The 20884-nt window shown below is 53.7% G+C and overlaps 1 protein-coding gene across 1 annotated transcript; it reads right to left on the reverse strand.

The window, feature by feature from the left end:
• Positions 1-282: 282 nt before the first annotated feature.
• On the reverse strand, positions 283-20881 carry ABCG8 (ATP binding cassette subfamily G member 8). The gene is given in 14 exon segments (XM_059659968.1): positions 283-2570; positions 2656-2783; positions 3663-3930; positions 4618-4694; positions 5345-5544; positions 6433-6516; positions 6603-6753; positions 9142-9411; positions 9520-9652; positions 10100-10338; positions 13903-14053; positions 15298-15312; positions 15315-15401; positions 20630-20881. Coding segments are annotated over 14 exon segments (2004 nt in total). The 5' UTR covers positions 20693-20881; the 3' UTR covers positions 283-2432.
• Between the last annotated feature and the right edge of the window lie 3 nt (positions 20882-20884).

Genomic DNA, 20884 nt, shown 5'->3' on the forward strand with positions numbered 1-20884 from the left:
TTCCAGGACAGGATGGGAATGTACAAGATGAGCCTCAACTGCTTTGTTGCAAAAGAATGATGGGGACGTGTCAAAAGGATGCAGACGCCAGCTTGCGTCGGCTCCCCTGGCCAAATCAGGGACAATTTGCGCATCAAAATTGATAAGGATAGTAAAGGGATGTAACACATTGAACATAATAGGAAACCACACGTTTATATTGATAAATTTTCAAATGAATAAATAGAAAGTTTAATGAGGAACGGGAACTTTACATAGTTTCAAAGCACCTACCTACAAAACGCTTTTTTATTACAAAAGCAGGGAAAATGGGGACTGGACTGTGGAGAAGCCTGGCACGCACACACCCCTTTCATCAAAGTGGACATCCTCAAAGCCGGACAAAGCAAAATCACCTGACGGGATGCAATGAGAAGACTGCATTGCTTCTGTGATATCCCTGCCGAAGGCACATGACCTTGATTTAGTCATGAACATACAGCAGACAACTGCAAATTGAGAGCTATTCCATAAAATATGTGTCAAGGTCAGGAAAGTCAAGGAAAGTTGAGGATTGCTGTAAACTGAAGGAGACCATTGACAACTAGATCCAGCACTTGGTCCTGACCTGGATCCTTTGCTGTGATGGGCATTGTCAGCAATGAGTGAATCTCGCATCGGGTCTGCCCGTTGGATGGTGGCAATGTACAATGTAAACTGCCCCTGCAACGTGCATTCACATCACCCAGGGATCTTCTGAAGATGCAGATTCTGATGCAGTGGGTCTGGGTGGGGCCTGAGATGCTGCCTGTCTAACCTGTTCCCGGGTGAGGCCCATGCTGCCAACCAGGGGACCACACTTGAAGTCGCCAGGACCTGGGGGACCTCTAGTGAACACTGTTTGCCTCCTAAACCCACCCCATCACCTCTTTTGGTTCCAGACTCTGGTTTTCCTTTGGGGACAATCTCCTCGCTGCTCTCCGTGCTCCTGTTTTGGGTCAAATGGTCCTCAATGCTCAGACATGAAGCATGTGACCTGGGCCTGCACCATCCCATACCCTGGCCACCGTGAGAGCTTCAAGGCTGGTCCTGAGACCCAGCCAGGGCCAGTGAGACGCAGCTGTAAGAGACCTGGCTGAGCTGGCACAGCCTCTATAAAACTCTTCACCTTCTGGAACCTTCCTGGGATTCCAAGCCTTACGGTGGCTCAGGCCTTGCCGTCTGCCTTCTAACTTCTGAAGATTTAAAAGGCCTTTTTGACCCCATGAGATTCCACCACATAGTAGCTGTGTGACCTTGCTCAGCATACAAACTTGTCTGTGCCTCAGTTTCCTCATCTTTGGGATAATGTCCACCCCACCGCAAAGGTTGTTGTGAGTGTTTTGTACGGTGCCTGGCTCAGAGTAGATGCTCAACAAATGTTTTAATTATTCAGTTTGGCTTTTGGGGCACATCACCCCACACAGAGAAGAGGGATGCAATTCGCTGGTAGCTTTTAGGTCACTGTCTGTCTTGACAGAGGCCAAACAGAGTCCGGGGGTTCTGGAAGAGGAGGCCAAATATCCCACTGGCTATTACGTTCTTGCTTCCTCTGGGCCATACCCGTTCTTGCCTAGTTTGGAAGCAGCCGGAGTGCCCATCAGTAGACGAGTGGATAAAAAAGCTGTGGTACATTTACACAATGGAATACTACTGGGCCGTAAAAAAAAAAAAAAAGGAAATCTTACCTTTTGCAACAGCATGGATGGACCTGGAAAGTATTATGCTAGATGAAATAAGCCAGGCAGAGAAAGACAAATACCATATGATTTCACTCATATGTGAATCTAATGAACAATTAACCTAACAAACCAAAGAGAAACAGACTCACAGATACAGAGAACAGACGGACGGCTGTCAGAGGGGTGGGGGGCTGGGGGGCTGGGTGAAAAAAGTGAAGAGACTAAGAAAACACAAACCACACCTCACAGGCACAGACAACAGTATGGTCATTATCAGAGGGAAAGGGGTGGTGGTAGGGGAAGTGAAGGAGGGGAGAAAGGCGGATAAATGATGATGGAAGGAGAATTGACTTGGGGTAGAGAACACACAATTTAAAACAATCTTGCATGGCCTAGTGACTCGATTGCTACCTATTTGTTCCCATCCTGTATTGAGTTGCCTATATAAATACATATCAAAAGGAAATAAATGAGCAACATTGTAGGTGCCTCAAGTATGGTTTTCATGCTCCCAGTAATCTTAGGCTCTGGCCAGTGATTAGAAATCCCTTTCGACTGTCTTTATTCTGCTGCCATCCAGTGGCCAGCTTGTGCCACTGCAGCACCGTGGCCGATGTCGCTGAGCAGCTGTGCTCACTGTCCTCCTTGTACCCGCAGGGGCTCTTGGGCGGAAGGGAGTGCAGTGGAAAGGTCTGCTGAGTCCCTCACCAGCGGGCAGGCGTCGGGCGTGAATCACCAGTCTTGACTTGATTTCTGTTTGATGAACTTCAAGGACACATAGTACAGGGCCACGAAGCCAGCACTGATGCCGATGAGGATGAAGTAGACGGCGTACAGCGGGTACGAGTTCAGGTGCATATTGCTGAGGATCTGGGGACACAGACGTCAGTGAGCTCATGGAGAAGGTGGCGAGACGGATGCCACGTGCCAGGCGTCCGAGCCCTCGGCTACTTACTTTGTCTCCTAGGATAGGGAAGGTGAGGTTGCCGACTACCAAGTGGTAAGTTTGCCCTTTAAAATGAATCTGCATCAGCCCTTCAAAACACCACCGGAGGAAGGACACGTTGGAGATCCAGGCGGGCACTGAGGACAGAGGGAGCCGCATTATTCACACCAGCGGACCCCCTGCTCCCTGCGAAGTGAGCCTGCAGAGAGGGCCCTGCTGGCCCTGCCCCTGGGCAAGCAAGTCCCCTGAAGGAGCAGGGAGGGGAGCGGACAAGAGGGTGAAAGGGCAGAGGGGCAGCTTGGGACAGGGGGTGGCGAGTGGCTGCAGGGTCAGGGCGTGTTGGTCCATAACAACTCCAGAGAGTAAGTTATTAGGTGCCCCTCCCAGCACGCGCTCAGCCTCCCTGAGCGGAGGGGCTGTAGAGACTCAGCAGACCCAGATGAAGATTTCCGAGTCTGTGTCCTGACCCTGTGGAGGTCTGAAGGTGAGGGGAGGAGGAGGAACGCTGCGCCCTGCCTGGGAGGGTCAGGAAAAGCCTGGCAGAAGGAGGAATCAGGAAGGTGGGGAGTGGTGTTCCCATGGAGAGGAGGCCTGGGGTGTGTGGTGTGGGGGCTTCAGAGAGCTGGGTGCAGGCAGCAGGGCGTGAGCAGCCTGCCCACCCCCCTGTGTTTGCCCTTAGAAAGCTCACTCTGCATGGGGAAGGCTGAGAGGGACGTGGAGGGACCAGGGTACAGAGACCAGGCTATGGCCTCGGCCCAAGATCGGATGATAAGACCAGGGCTAGGGGGTAAAGCGATGAAACATTTCAGAAAGATGGGGGAGGCAGAGTTGGCCTGGCTCGCTGTGATGTGGTGGGTGAGGGAGTCAGGGGTGACGTCCAGGTGTCAGGTGAGGGTCATTCCCTCGGCATGCAGGACAGCTGGCCCTCAATGGTGAGTTCGCACCTCCAGGCCAAAGCCGGCTGAAGGTGCAGAAGGCCTCCACCAGCTTGACCAGGTGAGGGGAGCAAGCCTCACCTGTCCACAGGTTGCTCAAGCTGATCATGAAGCCCCCGGTCAGGTAGAAGGAGTTGTAGAGAGCGTTGCCGAAGAAGGAGGACATGTGGAAGGTGGGGAGCAGGGCGGCGGCGCACAGGGCCATGAGCCTGCAGCAGAACACCACCAGCCACACCAGCAGGAAGTGCAGCAGGAAGGGCTCGGGGCTCGGGCGCAGGTTGGCCAGCCAGTAGGTGGGCATCCCATAGATGAGGATGTAGGCACAGTGCTCCGGGAGCTCCCCGAGGATCTGCAGAGAGCAGCCCTTGCCAGCTTGTGGAGCCAGCACCTTGTTCTGCCACTATTCTTTATAAACGGCCGGAGACAGCAACTCCCAGCGATGCCCACCGTCCCTCCCGTGATCAGGCTGCAGCAGGTGGGTGCGGGCGGGTGGGACCCTGGAGCGTGAGCTCACGGCTGGCTCCCCCTGCAAATGCCAGGTGCTCCCTCTGGGACAGGTCAGAGCAGTTTCCCCCAGGCAGGCGGTGGGTATCTGCTCCAATAAGACCTGGTTTCCTGTCCCCACCGCGCCTGCCCAGACCCAGGAGCTGTGTGACCTTGAGACAGACACACAACCTCCCTGAGCCTCCACTTCCTGGAAATGACAACGGTAGCACCTGCCGGACCTGCTCCAGGGGACACGGTGGGACTGGAGAGGTGAAGTAAGTTAGATGTTCCCACCTTTTCTTTTGTCGGTTTCTGCTGATCAGGAAAGTGTCATTCCTAAGGTCCACAGCCCTGGCCTTCTGGTAAGTGTTTACAAAACATCAAGTCTCCGAAACTCCCCTAGGGAATGTGGCGTCTACCACCCCTGGTTCAGCAAAATGCTTCTCGGTAACTTCTGTATAATGAGTGCAGCTTCCTCTGCACCCCCCACCCCCGGCATCCCCACCAATTCTGGGGCAGCAGTCACTCCCTCTCAGCCCTGAGCAGTCACCTTGGCAAAGAAATAGGGGCCGGCAGTGTACAGCCCGTCCTCCAGCTCGTAGTAAAGCATCGCCCTCTCCGAGTGACCTAGGGATGGGCAGCAAGGACAATGAAAACGGGAAATGAACGCCCAGTGTTCACAGTGCTCCTGTTCTGCAGTCTCTCTTCGTGCAATTAAAAATAGCTACAGTGACTAAATCAGCGGTTCTCAACCTGTGGGTCGCGACCCCTTTGGCGGTCGAACGGCCCTTTCACAGGGGTCGCCTAAGACCATCCTGCCATATCAGGTATTTACATGACGATTCATAACAGTAGCAACATGACAGTGATGAAGTAGCCACGAAAATAATGTTATGGTTGGGGTCACAACATGAGGACCTGTATTTAAAGGGCCAGAAGGTTGAGAGCCGCTGGACTAAACGGTGTGTGTGTTTGTGTGCTTTAAGGCAGAGTAAAACCATCCTGATTTGGAGGTTTGCAATTCTGGGACTTGTACACTGACTGCTGTCAAGTGTGAATCCTGCCAGGAGAGGAATGCCTGCGACGCCGTGGTAATTTGCTGGCATTTGCATATTAATATTAATGTGTGAACGGAGGAAACAACTATCATCTCTCATTTCACAATCATGGTGACTCTCCGTAGCCCTGTTTCCCCGGGAGCTCAGGGCAACACAGGTCGGCCTTGGACCAGTCCAGGGGGCTCCAGGTGTGGGTCGCGGGGAGCAGGGGGCACTCACATTTGGCAATGACATCCAGGACCACGTTGAAAGGGATGAGCGCTCCGATCATGAACAAGAGGGCCGCCGTGTCCGTGAAGGAGAGCTTGATGGTCCCGTGGCCGTAATAGAGGAATCCGATGACCAGGGACATCAGGCAGGCCTCCGCCCCGTGGATGAGGAGGGTGGGTAGGTCTCGGAAGTCGTTGGCAATCTGACGCCTTAAAAACAGCAAAAGAAAGAGGTGCCACCTGTCCTGTGACCTTGGCCTTGTCATTGGATCTCTGTCAGCCTTGTTGTTCTCATCTGTAAATTGGGGATCGCCATGACCCCTTCACAGAGTGGCTGTGAGTACCAAGTGATGGAAGATACTCAGTAAATGATCGTGTTGCTTTTATCATCGATCTATCTGGCTGGAGATTTTACTTAAAGAAGCCACCCCGAGGAAATAGCTGACCAGGCATGTAAAGGGGTGTGGACAAGGATGTTGGCTACCGTGACTTGTAATAGCAAAAGCCTAAAATAGTCTGACCATCCATACGGACTCTGAGGGTAACTGGATCGTGGCTGGATTGCAAGATCTGACCCAGGAGGGACAGAGGAACTATTCTAAGTAACCCTCCCTCCTCACCCCAAAAACACCCTAAAGTGATTACAGAACAAAGAACAACGTGCAGAGTAAAACCCCACTGATGTGTTTTAAAGGTTTATGCGCACGGGGACCCCTTAGCCTCACAGGTGTGGTTTCCTCCGAGGGTGGGTGACGGGGCACCTGCCCTTCCCCGGGAGGGTCTCCTGTGGGGTCTGAATTCTTCACCACGAGCCTGTGTGATTTCTGTGGTCGTCTGCCCAGTAAGGACAAGGGTTTTGTTTAAAGAACAAAAGCAGGAATGCTCCGCCTCACACGCCAGGGCTGGTGCTGGTCTCGGTGACGCCGCCTTTTTCCCAAAGATTTACCTCTTTACATTCACTTCGACTTCCAGTGGCTCCTTCAAATTCACTTTAGATAGGGCTTAACGGGATACAACAGACTCTCGCCGGGGTGGGGTGGGGTGGGGTGGGATGGCGGGTGTGTGTGTGTGTGTGTGTGAGAAACGGCAGACCATTACCGGATCAGCGTGGTAAACTGCTGCACGGGGCCGGGCAGCTGGGTGGGCGTCGAGAGGTGGTCGGGGTCACGTGGGAGGACCAGGCTGTCAAGACCGAGAGTGTGTCAGGGGGGCGTGGGGGCGGCCACCCCCCGGAGGGCTCTCCCCACTGAGCCACCCGGCCGCCTCACCTCTTGGAACCAGAGTCCCTGGCCTCCGCTCTCCACAGACAGTCGTCAAAGTCGCGCACTTTTTCCTGAAACAAGGCTGCAAGGGACCGGGCCTTCTCCCTGGTGGCCACTTCCCGCTCTCCGCTCTGCCTGTCTATGCTGGTCAGGTCCACTGGAAGCAGAACGTGTGGTCACGGGCGACCGGCCCTGCACTGCTCACAGGGAGGGTCAGCGCCAGCCCGGCCCACAGCGCCCGCCCCGGGGCCGTGTGCTCCGCGCTCTCAGGGAGTGGACAGGAAGCGATGGTCAGCGCAGAGAGGGACAGAGCCCCCCCAGGGCTGTCCCACCCTGCGGCCCGGCCACCTCTACAGAGAGCGCCTGCCTCCGGGGAGGGGACCACAGGGGGGTCCTGCGGGGGCTGAGCCCAGCCCCACACCCAGATTCCTGCCAGGACCTCTTCAGGCCAGAGAAGGAGGCTCTGCCCCTTCGGGTCCACAGGCCGTGGCACCGGGAAACCCTGGCTCCCCCCCCCCCCCCCCCCGTCCTCTCTTCCCCGTCCCCCCGCCACCCCCCCCCCCCCCCCGGGCCCCGGCTGTCCTGGCAGCTCAGGAGGAGGACGTAGCCTCCCAGGTGGGCTGGCCCAGCCAAGCAGTCTGGGCCCCTGAAGTTCTAGTTCTCACTGTGAGTTAGTGATTCGGCTCCTCACACAGCCTGCCCACAGGGGAGGGACGTTTGAGCTGGAGGTGCCGGGGCCCGTCAATGACCAGGAAAACTCTCCCTGCCCCCGGCTGGGGGAGCCAGCGTGACAAGCTGCAGAACCAGCTGTCCCCTCCCACCCCACGTGACCCTGTGAGGGCGCAGGGAGCCCAGACCACAGCCTCCTCTTACAGGCTGCTGCAATGCTAGGAGGGCACAGCTGGCTGGTCACACCAGGGCCTCCCTAGCCCAGCCCCCGCAGGCTCCCTCCATGCCTCCCTTGGCTGGGGTTACCCCTGAACCTCTCTGCCTCTTCCCTCCTCCATCCTCATGGCACCTCTCAGGGCAGGATCATGTCTAGGAGGGTCTTGTGAACTGTGACGTGTGCCCTCGGTGTGCAGGGCTGGAGCTCAGGACCCCAGGCTCTGGGCACCGCTAGGCTCTGCCCACACCCCCCAACACCCCGTGATGGTAAGGGTCTTATCGGCAAGAGCCTCCCCCCACCCCAAAAAAAGATGATAATAAAAAGTAAAGAAAAAGCAAGTTTTTTCAGGGCTGATATGGGTGTTTGACTTCTGGTAACCCCTCTCTGGGGTTACTGCAGTTCCTCCCGGTGGCAAGTTGGCAAGTGCCCTCTGCCCCCTTATCTGGGGACGGCTGGCCTGAGGATGACACACTGGCAGGAAGCCCGGCTGGCACCTGACCCAGGGAGGGAGGGGGTGACTTCTAGGCGAGTTCACACCGTGCGAGGGCACAGGGTGAGGGCTGGCGGGTGGAGAGAGTGCCCGTCCTCCTAGGGGAGGGCTGGAGTTGGACGCTGGGAGGAGGAGGATGGGCAACAGGGCCTGGCACACGGGCTGGGAATCCCAGTTCTGTGCCTTACAGCTGGGCCCTGTGTCTGCCCTCAAGGAGAGGCTCCCTGTCATCATGCTTATGGTAGGGTCCTTTCTACTCCAGGCCGTCCTGGGAGAAGGCTGGGCCCGCAGCCAGCTGTGGGGTGCACGTGGCCGCTGCTTCCCCAGCCCTGGCACCCGGGTGCGGCCTGCCCAGCAGCACCTTGTTCTCCCGCACTCAGGGCTGGGCACCTGCGAGGCAACTCTCCCCACACAAGTGAGGACAGTGTCCACATGTCCCCTGAGGGCCACAGGCTGAGGGCTTAGGACCCAAGCAGAAAGGCCTCTCCGGTGCTGGCAGAGCCATTTCACATCTAGAGATTCACTGGCCGAGACCACCAAAGGCCCCGAGCTGGCCTGCACCCCGGACCCTCCCCGCCCCCCCCTCCCCCTCATACACACCACCCAGCGCCTTCTGGCTCGCTGCCTCTGTGGGTGCAGCTTTAAGATTCCCTGGAGGCATCCCAATTTCAAATATCCTGTTTCTGTATAGAGCAGTGGTTCTCAACCTTCTGGCCCTTTAAACACAGTTCCTCATGTTGTGACCCAACCATAAAATTATTTTCGTTGCTACTTCATAACTGTAATGTTGCTACTGTTATGAATCGTAATGCAAATATCTGATATGCAGGATGGTCTTAGACGACCCCTGTGAAAGGGTCGTTCGACCGCCAAAGGGGTCGCGACCCACAGGTTGAGAACCTCTGGTATAGAGGCTGAATAAAGGCCATGATTCCAGACATTGATCCAAACTCTCTTGGATTCCACCTGCTCCAGCTTGGCACACGTCGAATTTTTAATCTTGCGTGTGCACAGGGGTGGCTAGGTCAGCAGCTGCCTTTTCCAGGCCTCGTTTCTAGCATTTGATGCTAGCGCCCACTCTGCCCACCCCCACCCTCGGCCCCGCCCCCTAATCTATCCACCAGGCTCGGGGGGGCCCTGTGTCCCAGGCCACGGCCTGGCTGGCTCACCGTAGAAGTCAGCGGGGTTGCTGTAGCGCGGACAGGGGTGGCCAATGGCGGTGAAGTACTGGACCATGTGCTGGGCCGCCCCCAGGTAGATGGTGATGCCCGACGCCATCAGGAGGACCAGGTCGAACAGCCGGAAGATGTCGGAGCGCGGCTGGTGCAGGGAGATGAGCACCAGCCTGTTGCCCTTGGCCAGCCGGGACAGGGTCTTCACCAGGTTGTGGGCCGTGAAGCTGTCGAGCCCCGAGGTGGGCTCATCCAGAATGAGGATTCCTGCCGGGGGAGAGAGGAGCCTGGTAAGCGGGCAGGAGCCTGTCTAGACCGGGCTAAGCCAGGTGGGCGACCCACCCCGCATGCCCGTCCGGCACCCACAGCCCTCACCTGGGTTCCACAGAAGCTGCACCCCGATGCTGACTCTCCGCCGCTCGCCCCCAGACACCCCCCGCACGTAGGTGTTCCCCACGCGCGTGTTGGCGCACTGCCGCAGCCGCAGCTCCGCGATCACGTCGTCCACCTGAGGACCAGAGGGCCCGGGCCTCGCTCAGGGCCAGACGTGTTTTGCTCCAAAGCAGCAAAACACCTGCGCGTCTGGATGGGTTTAAAGCCCCAGCCTTCGTTTCCCTGATACACTGTGTCCCCTGACTCTGCCCGTGTAGGATGTCCTGTGTTGGGAATGTGGCTGTGTCTTGGACACAAGGCAGTTGGACTCCCTGCCTACATGGAGGACCACAAAACAAACGCTCATCACACATTTTGGCACCTGCTGTGAAGGGAACCAACTGGGCTGAGCTGGCTTACAGAGGGCTATGGGGCTTTAAAGGATGGTGAAGGGCAGGGCTGAGCCTACGATGGATGGATGGATGGATGGATGGTGAGCTGGGTTGTTCAAACCACTGGTGGCTGGGTCCTGAGGCAGGGAGGGGGAGGATGTCATGATTTTTGGGGTCATGGGGTCAGTTACCCTTTTGTCACGCTGAGCCTGGGAGAAGGTTCTGGGCAGGCGCAGCTGGGCCACGAAAGCCAAGGTCTCGCGGACAGTCAGGTTGGGGAGCAGCTGGTCGTGCTGGCGCACATGGGCCACAGACTTTCTCACCAGCTGGGGCGTGCTGGGCTGCCCGTTGATCCAGATTTGACCTGACTTAATTTTGCCACCGTGGCCTCGCCCAGTGATCACGTCCAGCAAAGAGGCTCTCCCACAACCTGCAAAGCCAACAGAGACATCCCTGAGATCACAGAGTCTGCAGGGCCAGCCTGGACGCCACGGTGACCCTGGGCTGTCTGTCCTCACAGAAGGGACCGGTCCTAGGGAAGGGGCACCGCACGCAGCCCTGGATGGGGCAGCCCAGCACTGGAGTTCCAGGCCTTTGCCCACAGCCAACCTGAGCACGGTGGCGCGGGCACAGTGATGCTGGGGGCTGAAGCCAGGCCCACCAGCCGCTTTGGGCTGCCACAGGCCTGCCTGTGCCTGGAGTGTGTCCCCTCTCTCGGAAGCAGGGCTGACATTAACTGCACAGGGAAGCTGAACTATTTGGGGCTGGCAAATGTGCCAGTGGCATTTCACCATTCAACTCGTTTGGCTCAGAAGCTGGCTTTGTGGGAAGGACTAATTTGAAGAATGAATAGGGTGTCTTTTAAAAAATGTGAAAGTGAATCTATTTTCAGAAATCAGGGAGAAAAAATAGAAAAGCAATAAATGTGGGAATGATTTTAAAAATACAGCACAGTGTACATGTGTGTTCTGAGTTCCTCTCCACCTTTTACATGCTATTATTTTAAAAAGTTTTAATTGATTTTAGAGAGGGAGGAAGAGATAGATAGATAGATAGATCAATTTGTTGTTTCACTTATTTATGCATTCATTGATTCTTGTATGTGCCACAACCAGGGATCAAACCCACAACCTTGGGGTATTGGGATGATGCTCTAACCAACTGAGCTACCTGGCCAGGGCCTACATGCTCTTATTTTTATCAGTGATACTATTTACTCTCTCTAAACAACAACAACAACAACACAACAATGATCATTGCACACAAATGCATACCACCCACTTCTGAATGACGTAGAGATTGCTATCGTTTGGGGAAGTGTCACATTGCACCAGGATTCCGGATGCTCGATGAGACTCTTTCTTTGACGGCCATTTAAACCGTGAAAGAGAACTGGGCTCAGGATCTGAGAACACCTTTTGGGACAGAGCTGGAAAGAGCCTGTCCTCTTCCCCCAGGTGGGAGCCTGCCTACAAATCCCTTTTAGAGAGCAAATCTTCCAAGCTGTTTCCAAACAAGGAAGGTGCCAACACACATCAGGTAACGAGTCCTTGGCACAAGCCAAGCGCCTCCTGCAGGCAGCCCCGGGGCCTCTGTGCAAAAAAATAAAAATCGAGAAGCTTCCCCAGGGACCCTTCTGCACAGGGATCACAGGTTTTTGGGGTAGAAAGGGACCTGCATGCTGCCTCCTGGGTGCACCTCTTTCAAGGTCCCTGAGAACTGAGGAGGAGCCAAGTAGCCAGGAGAGAAATGAGAGAGGTGGGCTCTGGCATTGTGCCCTGCTCAGCCTCGGACATCGGCTCCAGGCTCTGGGAGCGCAGGGGACTTTGCCAACATTCGCCGGGACTGTGGGATTCCCAGTCAGGAGGGGAAAGGCCACGTTTCCCAAACAAGACTTGGTGAGCGTTAGGTCACCTCTGACCTAACACCTTGGGTGCTGGCGCCATTTTGGGGCTCAGCCCACCTGGGTTTCCAGATGACCTAATAAATTCATGACTCTTTACCCCTTTTGGCCTCATGCATTCCTCCTTTGGCAACCCCAACAGTGAGAGCAGTGGGTGCCTTTCCAGCATTTGGTACAACTGGGGAGACCCTCCTGAACCAGGAGCAAACACTTGCATTGGAGATCCTCATAAAAGGGATCTCCGAAGCAGTACATTCATTTATGGGAGAACACCTTTGGCACTGCTGATTCCATAGAAGACGCTAAAATGCCTGAGCTGTTTTATTTTTTAAATTATAACTAGAAACCGATGAACAAAATAGATCCAGACACATAGAAGCATGGAACAGACTGTGTAATCTCAGGGGGAGTGGGTAGGTGGGTGGGAAGAGATCAACCAAAGAACTTGTATGCATATATGCATAACCCATGGACACAGACAATAGTGTGGTGAAGGCCTGGGGTCGGGGGCAGGGACCCGCTAGAAGGAGTCAATGGGGGAAAAAGGGGACATATGTAATACTTTCAACAATAAAGATTGAAAAAAACTATAACCAGAATTATCTTGTCCGAGTGGAGTAAATGTCACAGGTGTTATTGGTAAACCTTTCTAAGAAATCATCTTAATAATTTCTGCCAAGTAAACCCGAAGCTAAACCCACTGAGCCTATGGTCAAAGGACCTAGAGGCTGCTCAGTGCAGCGTCTCCCAATGGGGGACGCTGACAGCTGCAGGGCTCTGTGCAGTGAGATGCCCTGGTAACAGCTCATGTGTCTCCTAGAGCAGTGGTTCTCAACCTTCCTAATGCCGCGACCCTTTAATACAGCTCCTCATGTTGTGGTGACCCCCAATTTCATTGTTACAAATTGGACATAATTAAAGCATAGTGATTCATCACAAAAACAATATGTAATTAGATATGTGTTTTCCGATGGTCTTAGGCGACCCCTGTGAAAGGGTTGTTTGACCCCCAAAGAGGTTGCGACCCACAGGTTGAGAACCGCTGTCCCAGATGATTAATTCTTGAAGAGAAAGCAGAGAAAACAAGAAAAGCCACCAGGAGTTAGAAACAAAAATAAAACTGGCCTATGAAGTATCTACTTTTTTTCTCGTTTAGGTCAGAATTGCAGGGACGGGGTCACAAGCAGCTAGGATATGACCTGTGGGAGTGTTCAGTGACAAAGTACATATACACACATTTGATCTTTGGCGAGACAATAAACAGAACTTCCCTATCTGAAGATTGTAAAAATTTGGAGCTGATGTTTAAAAAGTTGAGTAATCTGTCCTTCTGGTAATGATTAATGAAAGGAAATAAAGTGCTGTCTCTAACACGATGTAAGGGAGAAATTATTCTATCTGAGATTATAATCAGGAGACCAAAGTTCTAGGTCTGCATGAAATGTATGTCCTTGGAGTGTGTGTGTGTGCGCGCATGTGTGTGCGGGGGGTGGGGAAGGGGAAGACATCCTAGAAATATGGAGGGCTAGATAATTTGAAAACCCTCCTGTGAAGATGCTTCCAAACAGGTAAGGAGAAAGAACGGTAGGAGACAATGATGAAGTGGACTCTGGTCTCCGAGCCCCCTTCCACCCCGCCTTCTGCAATGCCAAGTCTGGCCTGTGGAAGTGACTGTTTGAGGCCCTGCAAGCATCTGGACCTGTGCAGATGGTTGAAGTTTGGGCCCAGAATTGGAGGGGCTGTGTCTACCTACTGTCTGACCGTAACCGGAATCTGATTGTTGGGGAGGAGTCCCCTGAAAAGAACATTCACTTCTGAAGCTGCCTGAGGGTCTTGGGGGGTTTTTGACTTGTCTCAATACAGGTGCTACGCTGCAGCTTCAAAAGGCTCCATCCTGATTCCACACCAAGGCTTCTCAGAAACTGCCTGAGAGCTGGGAATGGAGCAGCAGAGATTGGAACCCAGGTCTGTCGGCCCCAGAACCTGTGCTCTCACTCTGCTGCAGTGTCTACTCGTCAGTAAGGGTTCTGTGAGAAGCATGCATCAGTCCAAGGGACCATTCTGCATCCCACTACCTGCCCTTCGCGGTACCTGAGCTCCCTATGATGGCCAGCATCTGCCCACTCCTCACTTTGAAGCTCAGGTTCTGGATGCCCAGCTCACAAGAGTCCTTGTGAGAGGCCCACGGCATCTTAAACTGCGCCAGCTGCTCAAACCAGGGCACCTGGGAGGCCGCGTCCACCTGTAGGAGACATCAGAAGGTTCCTCAGAGAGCTGTTCGGCTCCCTGCAGGAGCCCTCCGCCTGCTGATACAACAGGCCCGTGGGCTCCCCACCGGGCTCTACCAGGCGACGGAGGCCGCGCCCACCATCCTGAGAACCTGGCGCTGCCATTTCCAAGTCTGAAGATAACACATGGGAAACGTGTGTAATAGCTGAACAGAAATAAAGACACCTGCAGTAAAACGATGCCTTCACTCAATAATAATAGGCATTTACCAAATGTTTACTCTGTGCAAGGCCTTGTATTAATCAATTTATTTTCATTATCTCATTCAATCTTCATTGCAAACCTATTACCTAGGTATGATTGGAATCCCTGTTCTAGTAAAGCACAGAGCTAGCAAGTGCAGCGCAGAGAGAGGTCGTGGCATGGCTCATGAGCTCGTCCCAACTCACCTCCACAGGAAGCCAGAATTGGGCCTCCATCCCCGGCCCCACCATATTCCAACGGGGCCACCTGGGGCCTGCCCCTGGGGAAGTGTGGAAAGGCACTTGCACTCTGAGGTTGTATGAGCTCCAGTGACAGTACATTTACAAAAAGATTCAAAAAGTGAAAAAATTCTACCTAAAGTCTGTAGTTTAGTGACTAGTCTCCTACACTGCAATACCTGCGTTCTGATAACGGTGCTGTGGCCTACGGGTAAGCAAGATGGTAACATCGGGGAAAGGGGGACGAAGGGTAATGGGAACTCTCCACTACTTTTGTAGCTTTTTCAAAAGTCTAAACTCGTTTCAAAATATACAGTTAACCAAGCGACTTAGAGACTTTTCTCCCCACAGGTTCACACAGGTCTCTGTTTGTGCCTGGAAACCCCCGTGCTGTTGAAGGGGCCTCCGTGGGGCTTGCACCCACCCCGCGGGGACGTACCACGGACCCTGCTCTGTCTTTGGGAGCAGCGGGCCCCCTGCCCTTCCACTTAGGCAGCGGTTCTCAACTTGTGTGGGTCGCGACCCTTCTTGGTGGTCGAACGACCCTTTCACAGGGGTCGCCTAAGACCATCCTGCATATCAGATATTTACATTACGATTCACAACAGTAGCAACATTACAGTGATGAAGTAGCAACGAAAATATTTTGTGGTTGGGTCACAACAGGAGGACCTATATTTAAAGGGCCAGAAGGTTGAGAACCCACTGCCCTGAGGGGACTGCGTCGGCCCTGTCTGCCCGCTCTTCCCGCCTTGTTCTCAGGTGGGCCCTCTACCTGGTAGCTGAGGGCGCCTGGACCTCCAAGGTGTTGGACGGGCCACTGTAGGTGAAGTACAGGCTGTTGTCACTCTCCGAGGAGAACAAGCTGTCCTGCAGGCCCTGCAGGGAGACATGACACGGTGGGGGCTCTTCCAGAAGCTGCCGAGGGCACAGGATAAGCTGAGGGGAGGCCCCGGCAGGCGAGAGCAGCAGACTAGTGTGGTTGAGATCCCGAATCGGCTCCAGAGCACCTCCACGGCAGGCTGGTGGGCCGTGAACCCAGGCGGCCCATGGTGGATGAGAACCGGTCCTCGGGACTGGAGGGAGCTCTGTGAGCCTCTGTGCCTCTGGGAAGACCTGAGCTGGGAACCGGCCTTTGACCTTGCTCTTCCCTGCGTCTGACTTGGTACCTCCTCGATGTCCAACAGGCTTTCCATATCAGCCTGTGAGAGGAAAAGCGCTAGTCAACCAGCCAACGCTCCACGTTTATGAAGACACCATCCTTAGGAGAGTTGCATCTTATTTTGATGAGGAGTTTTGCGCAACAAAGCTACTGAAGATGCTGATGGGAGATTTCAAAGGAAGTCCCTTTCTCTCCTTTTCCTCCTCTCCTCCTCCTCCTCCTCCTCCTCCTCCTCCTCCTCCTCCCCTCATCTTGTTGCTATTATTGTTGGAGTGGTGCTGTATTTGAACGTCCATCAAACAAATAGATGTTTTGTGGTATCAGCTGATACCTTTGAATGGTATTAACCATCTGCAGATCTGAATTCCTTCTATTTATCAATTCAATCATTTAATCATTGCAACCTAGAAAAAAAATCCCTGCCCAGGAAAAGTTCTGTTTTTTAATGCATTCAAGTTTCCTCCATTCTGCAGGCAGGGAGAAAGTATGAACTCGCTAACGAGTTCCTGTTGCCTCTAGTCTTCCCTCACAGGTGCCAGTCGCACGTGGGTGCGTTCCTCCAGCCAATCAATCAAGCATCCAACGAACACTTATTGGGAGCCCAGGTCACGTTTCAGGCACGGAGCTTGGGATGTGACCGTGGAAAAGGCAGTCCTTGGAAGCTTAGATTTTAGCGGGTGAGACAGGCGATTGGGATGGAGCAAGACAGGCAAGGCGTAGAGGCAGGCTGACCTCAAGCAGTCAGGCAGGGTGTACTTTTGCTGTGTATGCAAGGTGCTGCGTGGGAAAACAACACGACTATGGTTTCTGTGAAAATAACACCAGCCAGTCTTTGTGAAAGCCTCGCGGCGATGGTGGGGAGGCAGAGGTCCTTGGAAAGGACCTTCAGAGCAATGAGTGGAAGGAGATAAGAGGTGACAGCCAGCGGCAGGCCCCCTGCGAGTGGCCCAGAGATTTCTGGGAGAGTCTGGAACCAGCAGACCATCGCTACTTACCTGTTTAATGTTAGAACTACTACCATTAAGATCCTAAGTCAGTGATGGCGAACCTACGTACCTCTGACACACGAACTCATTTTTTTGGTTGATTTTTCTTTGTTAAATAGCATTAAATATATAAAAAATAAATATCAAAAATATAATTCTTTGTTTTACTATCAAATATCAAATATCAAAAAATTTCTGTATGTGACACAGCACCAGAGTTAAGTTAGGGTTTTTCAAAATGCTGACACGCCGAGCTCAAAAGGTTCGCCATCACTGTCCTAAGTTATACAGGAAAACGTGGGAAGACAAACAGTTCATTCGGCAGAAGCACTGTCTTTGGGGAACAGAACGGAGAGGGATATTTAAGGGAGGAGGGTAAAGGGGGTTCGGGGTCGGGCTCTTGGCGATTACACGAGGGTTCACTATTCTTTCAACTGAACTGTCTGAAGTATTTCAAAATGTGTTTTTAAATGGAGAGAGCTGGCCAGCGAGTAGAACTCCAGCTTTCTACTCCTACCTCGACCTCCAGCTGCTAATGCCTCTAAGACATGAGCCAGGGGTGGAGGTGGAGGAGGTGAGAGGGTCCGCACCCTCGGAGGCAGAGAAGTAAGTTCCTGAGAAGACCAAGAGCAGATCAGAAAGCTGCTGGGTTCCAGCCCAGCCCGGCCCTGACCCTCCCCTACCACCCCCACCACCAGCATCCGCAGCGTCTAGCTTTACCATTTAATTTTGTTACCTTACCAGAGAGTCTACAGGCTAATAAACATCCTGTTTGCTTGTTTTAAAACAGCAAATATCTGCAGGAAGGATAGTAGTCAATGAGTATAAGGCATGAGTTAGCTCAGAAATTGCTTCTGCGAACGAACATCTGGCCCTCCCCAGGTTAGATTTCCGGGGGAGGGGCTGCTGAGAAAGGAAAGTCGGACAGTTTGGAACAGGGGTGGGCAAACTTTTTGACTCGAGGGCCACAATGGGTTCTTAAACTGGACCGGAGGGCCGGAACAAAAGCATGGATGGCGTGTTTGTGTGAACTAATATAAATTCAAAGTAAACATCATTACATAAAAGGGTACGGTCTTTTTTTTTTTTAGTTTTATTCATTTCAAACGGGCCGGATCCAGCCTGCGGGCCGTAGCTTGCCCACGGCTGGTTTGGAATCTGGAGGCGATCTCAAGCCGGGGGGGGGGGGGGGGGTGTCCATTTTCCAGTTAGGCAGGTGCTCTGAGGAGGTGAGGGCGTTGGGGCTCAGAGGAAAGAGCACCCCCTGCGCCCTGGACCGGGTGGGGCAGCCCAGACCCCAACCACCCTCAGGGGACTGTGCCTTCGGGAGCAGCACAGGCAGCTCGACTTTCCCAAGAAGAGCATCTGTGGCCTCTGTTCCATGTGAAATATTTCCCTGGGCTCCCAGGAAGGATGTGTGAGACTCTTCCTGAGGTTTTGACAAACCCGCTGTATTTTTCAAATACTTAAATATCTATTCGGCTGACATCTTAATCAGTACGACTGTCAGAACATCACTGGAATTTCTGACAGGTGACACCCAAAAAAGCAAAGGCAGGTTTATTTGTAGGTAACCAGCTCGGCTCCTGCTGGGCTACACTGTAATTTCTCCTTCTATTAACTTCTGATCAAACTCCTCAGCCGGAGCATAGAGAGGAAGGGGACTGGGGAGCACAGAGCACGGGGTCCTCATTCTGAGATGAGGAGCCCGTGCCCTGGACAAGCAGTGACGTGCTGAGGACACACACAGGCTTTGCTCTCGGCGGAGGGGACCAGCCGGGCCCTTTTCTAAAATGCCCCGCTCGGGTCTCACACAGCTCTGCCCTGAAGCCTGGGCCCCTCTCTTCCTCCTCTGGTCAGGATCCCGCCCATGGACTGAGGTGTCTGTGGCTAAGGACACTGGCCACCCCACGTACCAGAATCTCAAAATTCCCCTGAGCAAATGACCGCAAGTGCACTCTCAGGGCCTGGGTGGACCTTGCCCAGGCCCCTCCTCCTGACGGACAGTACTGCCCAACTGGGCACCCCAGGCCACGGCGGCATCTGTCTGTGGAGAGTGTTTCTGGAATGTGGGTGGGCAGGGTGGGTGTGTGAGGTCACGTGTGGAGCTGGGGGTGGGCAGAGGAGGGAGACAGGCTGTGGTTTGGGCTGGAAGCTGGTTTCCCTGGGACAGCACATTCTAGTTGTCCCTCCAAGAAGTCCTAGAATTTTTATTTTATTTTTAATTTATTGGTTTTTAAAGAGAGAGAGAGAGGAAGGGAGAGAGAAAGAGGTAAGGGAGGAGAGGGAGGAAGGGAGGGAGGGAGAGAGAGAGAGAGAGAGAGAGAGAGAGAGAGAGATGTGGTGCTCCATTTATTGATGCATTCATTGGTTGATTCTTGTATGTGCCTTGACTGGGATCGAGCCAGAAACCTTGGCTCATCAGGATGATGCTCCAACCAAATGAGCTACCTGGCCAGGACTGACGTCCTAGAAGTTTTAAATTTACACCTGGCATTCCAGGTTGTGGGGAAGGTACATGAAGGTAAGAGGATAGACACTATTTTTATTTAATAATTTTTAGCTTAACTTTAAAATATCTAGACATATGATATGTAGCCCTCATCTTCTGGTTCTCTTGGCACCTCGAGTAACGGGATTGGAGGAAAGAGAATGGGCACCACGGACTCCTGCCTGCATTCCTGGAGGTCGGCTTCCTAAGCCATGGTGGCTGCACTGTCAGACCCTCTAGGACAGTGGTTCTCAACCTTCTGGCCCTTTAAATACAGGTCCTCATGTTGTGACCCAACCATAAAATTATTTTCGTTGCTACTTCATAACTGTAATGTTGCTACTGTTATGAATCGTGATGTAAATATCTGATATGCAGGATGGTCTTAGGTGACCCCTGTGAAAGGGTCGTTCGACCGCCAAAGGGGTCGCGACCCACAGGTTGAGAACCGCTGCTCTAGGAGAAAGCCACCGCGGAGTTTACATCCTGGTCAGGCTGTGAGCATAGCAGTCACGGCTCCTGGGAGTCATTTCCTGCTGGGCTCGGCCCGTGGGCATTCCCAGAGCAGAGCTGGTCATCTGCTGTGGCAGGGAGCTCACCAGGAATGGTGGGTCCCTTGGGCCTGGCTCAAGTCAGCAACTCAAGGCCAGCCAGGTGGCTGTGGCCTTCCCCATGGTGTGTGGCATCCTGGGTGACTCTTGTCTCTCTCTCTCTCTCTCTCTCTCTCTCTCTCTCTCTCTCTCTCTCTCTCTCTTCCCAGAGCAGGCAGACACAGGAAGGTAGGGTGGGGTGAGGCAAGGGTGGAGGGCAAGGATTGGTATCCTTTCAACCTTCCCATTTAGCCTCCAGCTTCAGATCCTGCCCACACCCCAATTTCAGTCAAAGGCTGTTTCTCCAGTGAGCATTTCTTTTTCAAAAAAATATATTTTATTGATTTTTGACAGAGAGGAAGGGAGAAGGATAGAGAGTTAGAAACATTGATGAGAGAGAAACATCGATCAGCTGCCTCCTGCACACTCCCCACTGGGGAGGTGCCCGCAACCAAGGTACATGCCCTTGACTGGAATCGAACCTGGGACCCTTGAGTCCGCAGGCCGACGCTCTATCCACTGAGCCAAACCGGTTAGGGCCAGTGAGCATTTCTTATGTGGAATGAGGGCAGAAACCTTGGACCCCAGCCTCTGGGCCCCTAGCTGTCGCCTGTCCCTTCCAGCTCTCTCTGGGATCGCACAACTGCCTGCTTTAGCCACATTTTGAGCATAAACCCGATGTTCCCACAGACGTCCCCTGCCATCCGGTCTCATGGGTTTACTGCTGCTGAGATTCTGAGCTCGACTCCCAGGAAATGGAGTCCAGCTGCCTCGGTCTCATTCTACTTGTGGACAGAAGGTTCCCGAGGGAGGAAAATAAGGCCCCATCCCCCCCCCCCCCCCCCCCCGCAGGATGGAGGTGACGCCCCATCACTCACCAAGGCATCCTGGGAAGCAGCCCTGGTCTGCAGCCCTCTGTCATCCGGGGCCATCTGAGCCATGGGGCCCGGCAGCGTCGGCGTCCCTTGCCGCGATTGCTTTGGCCCTTAGCTGCCACCTGCCAGCGCCAGTGTTTCTCTCTGTCCCGGAGCTGAGCAACCTCTGGCCCTCGCTTGATGAACCACTGTCAGTCTCCCAGCATTCCTCTCTGGCCAACCTTCCCACACACACAGCATGTGTGCTCTGCCCACTGC

The sequence above is a fragment of the Myotis daubentonii genome, chromosome 12 (genome assembly GCF_963259705.1).
Source record: "Myotis daubentonii chromosome 12, mMyoDau2.1, whole genome shotgun sequence".
Taxonomy (NCBI): Eukaryota; Metazoa; Chordata; class Mammalia; order Chiroptera; family Vespertilionidae; genus Myotis; species Myotis daubentonii.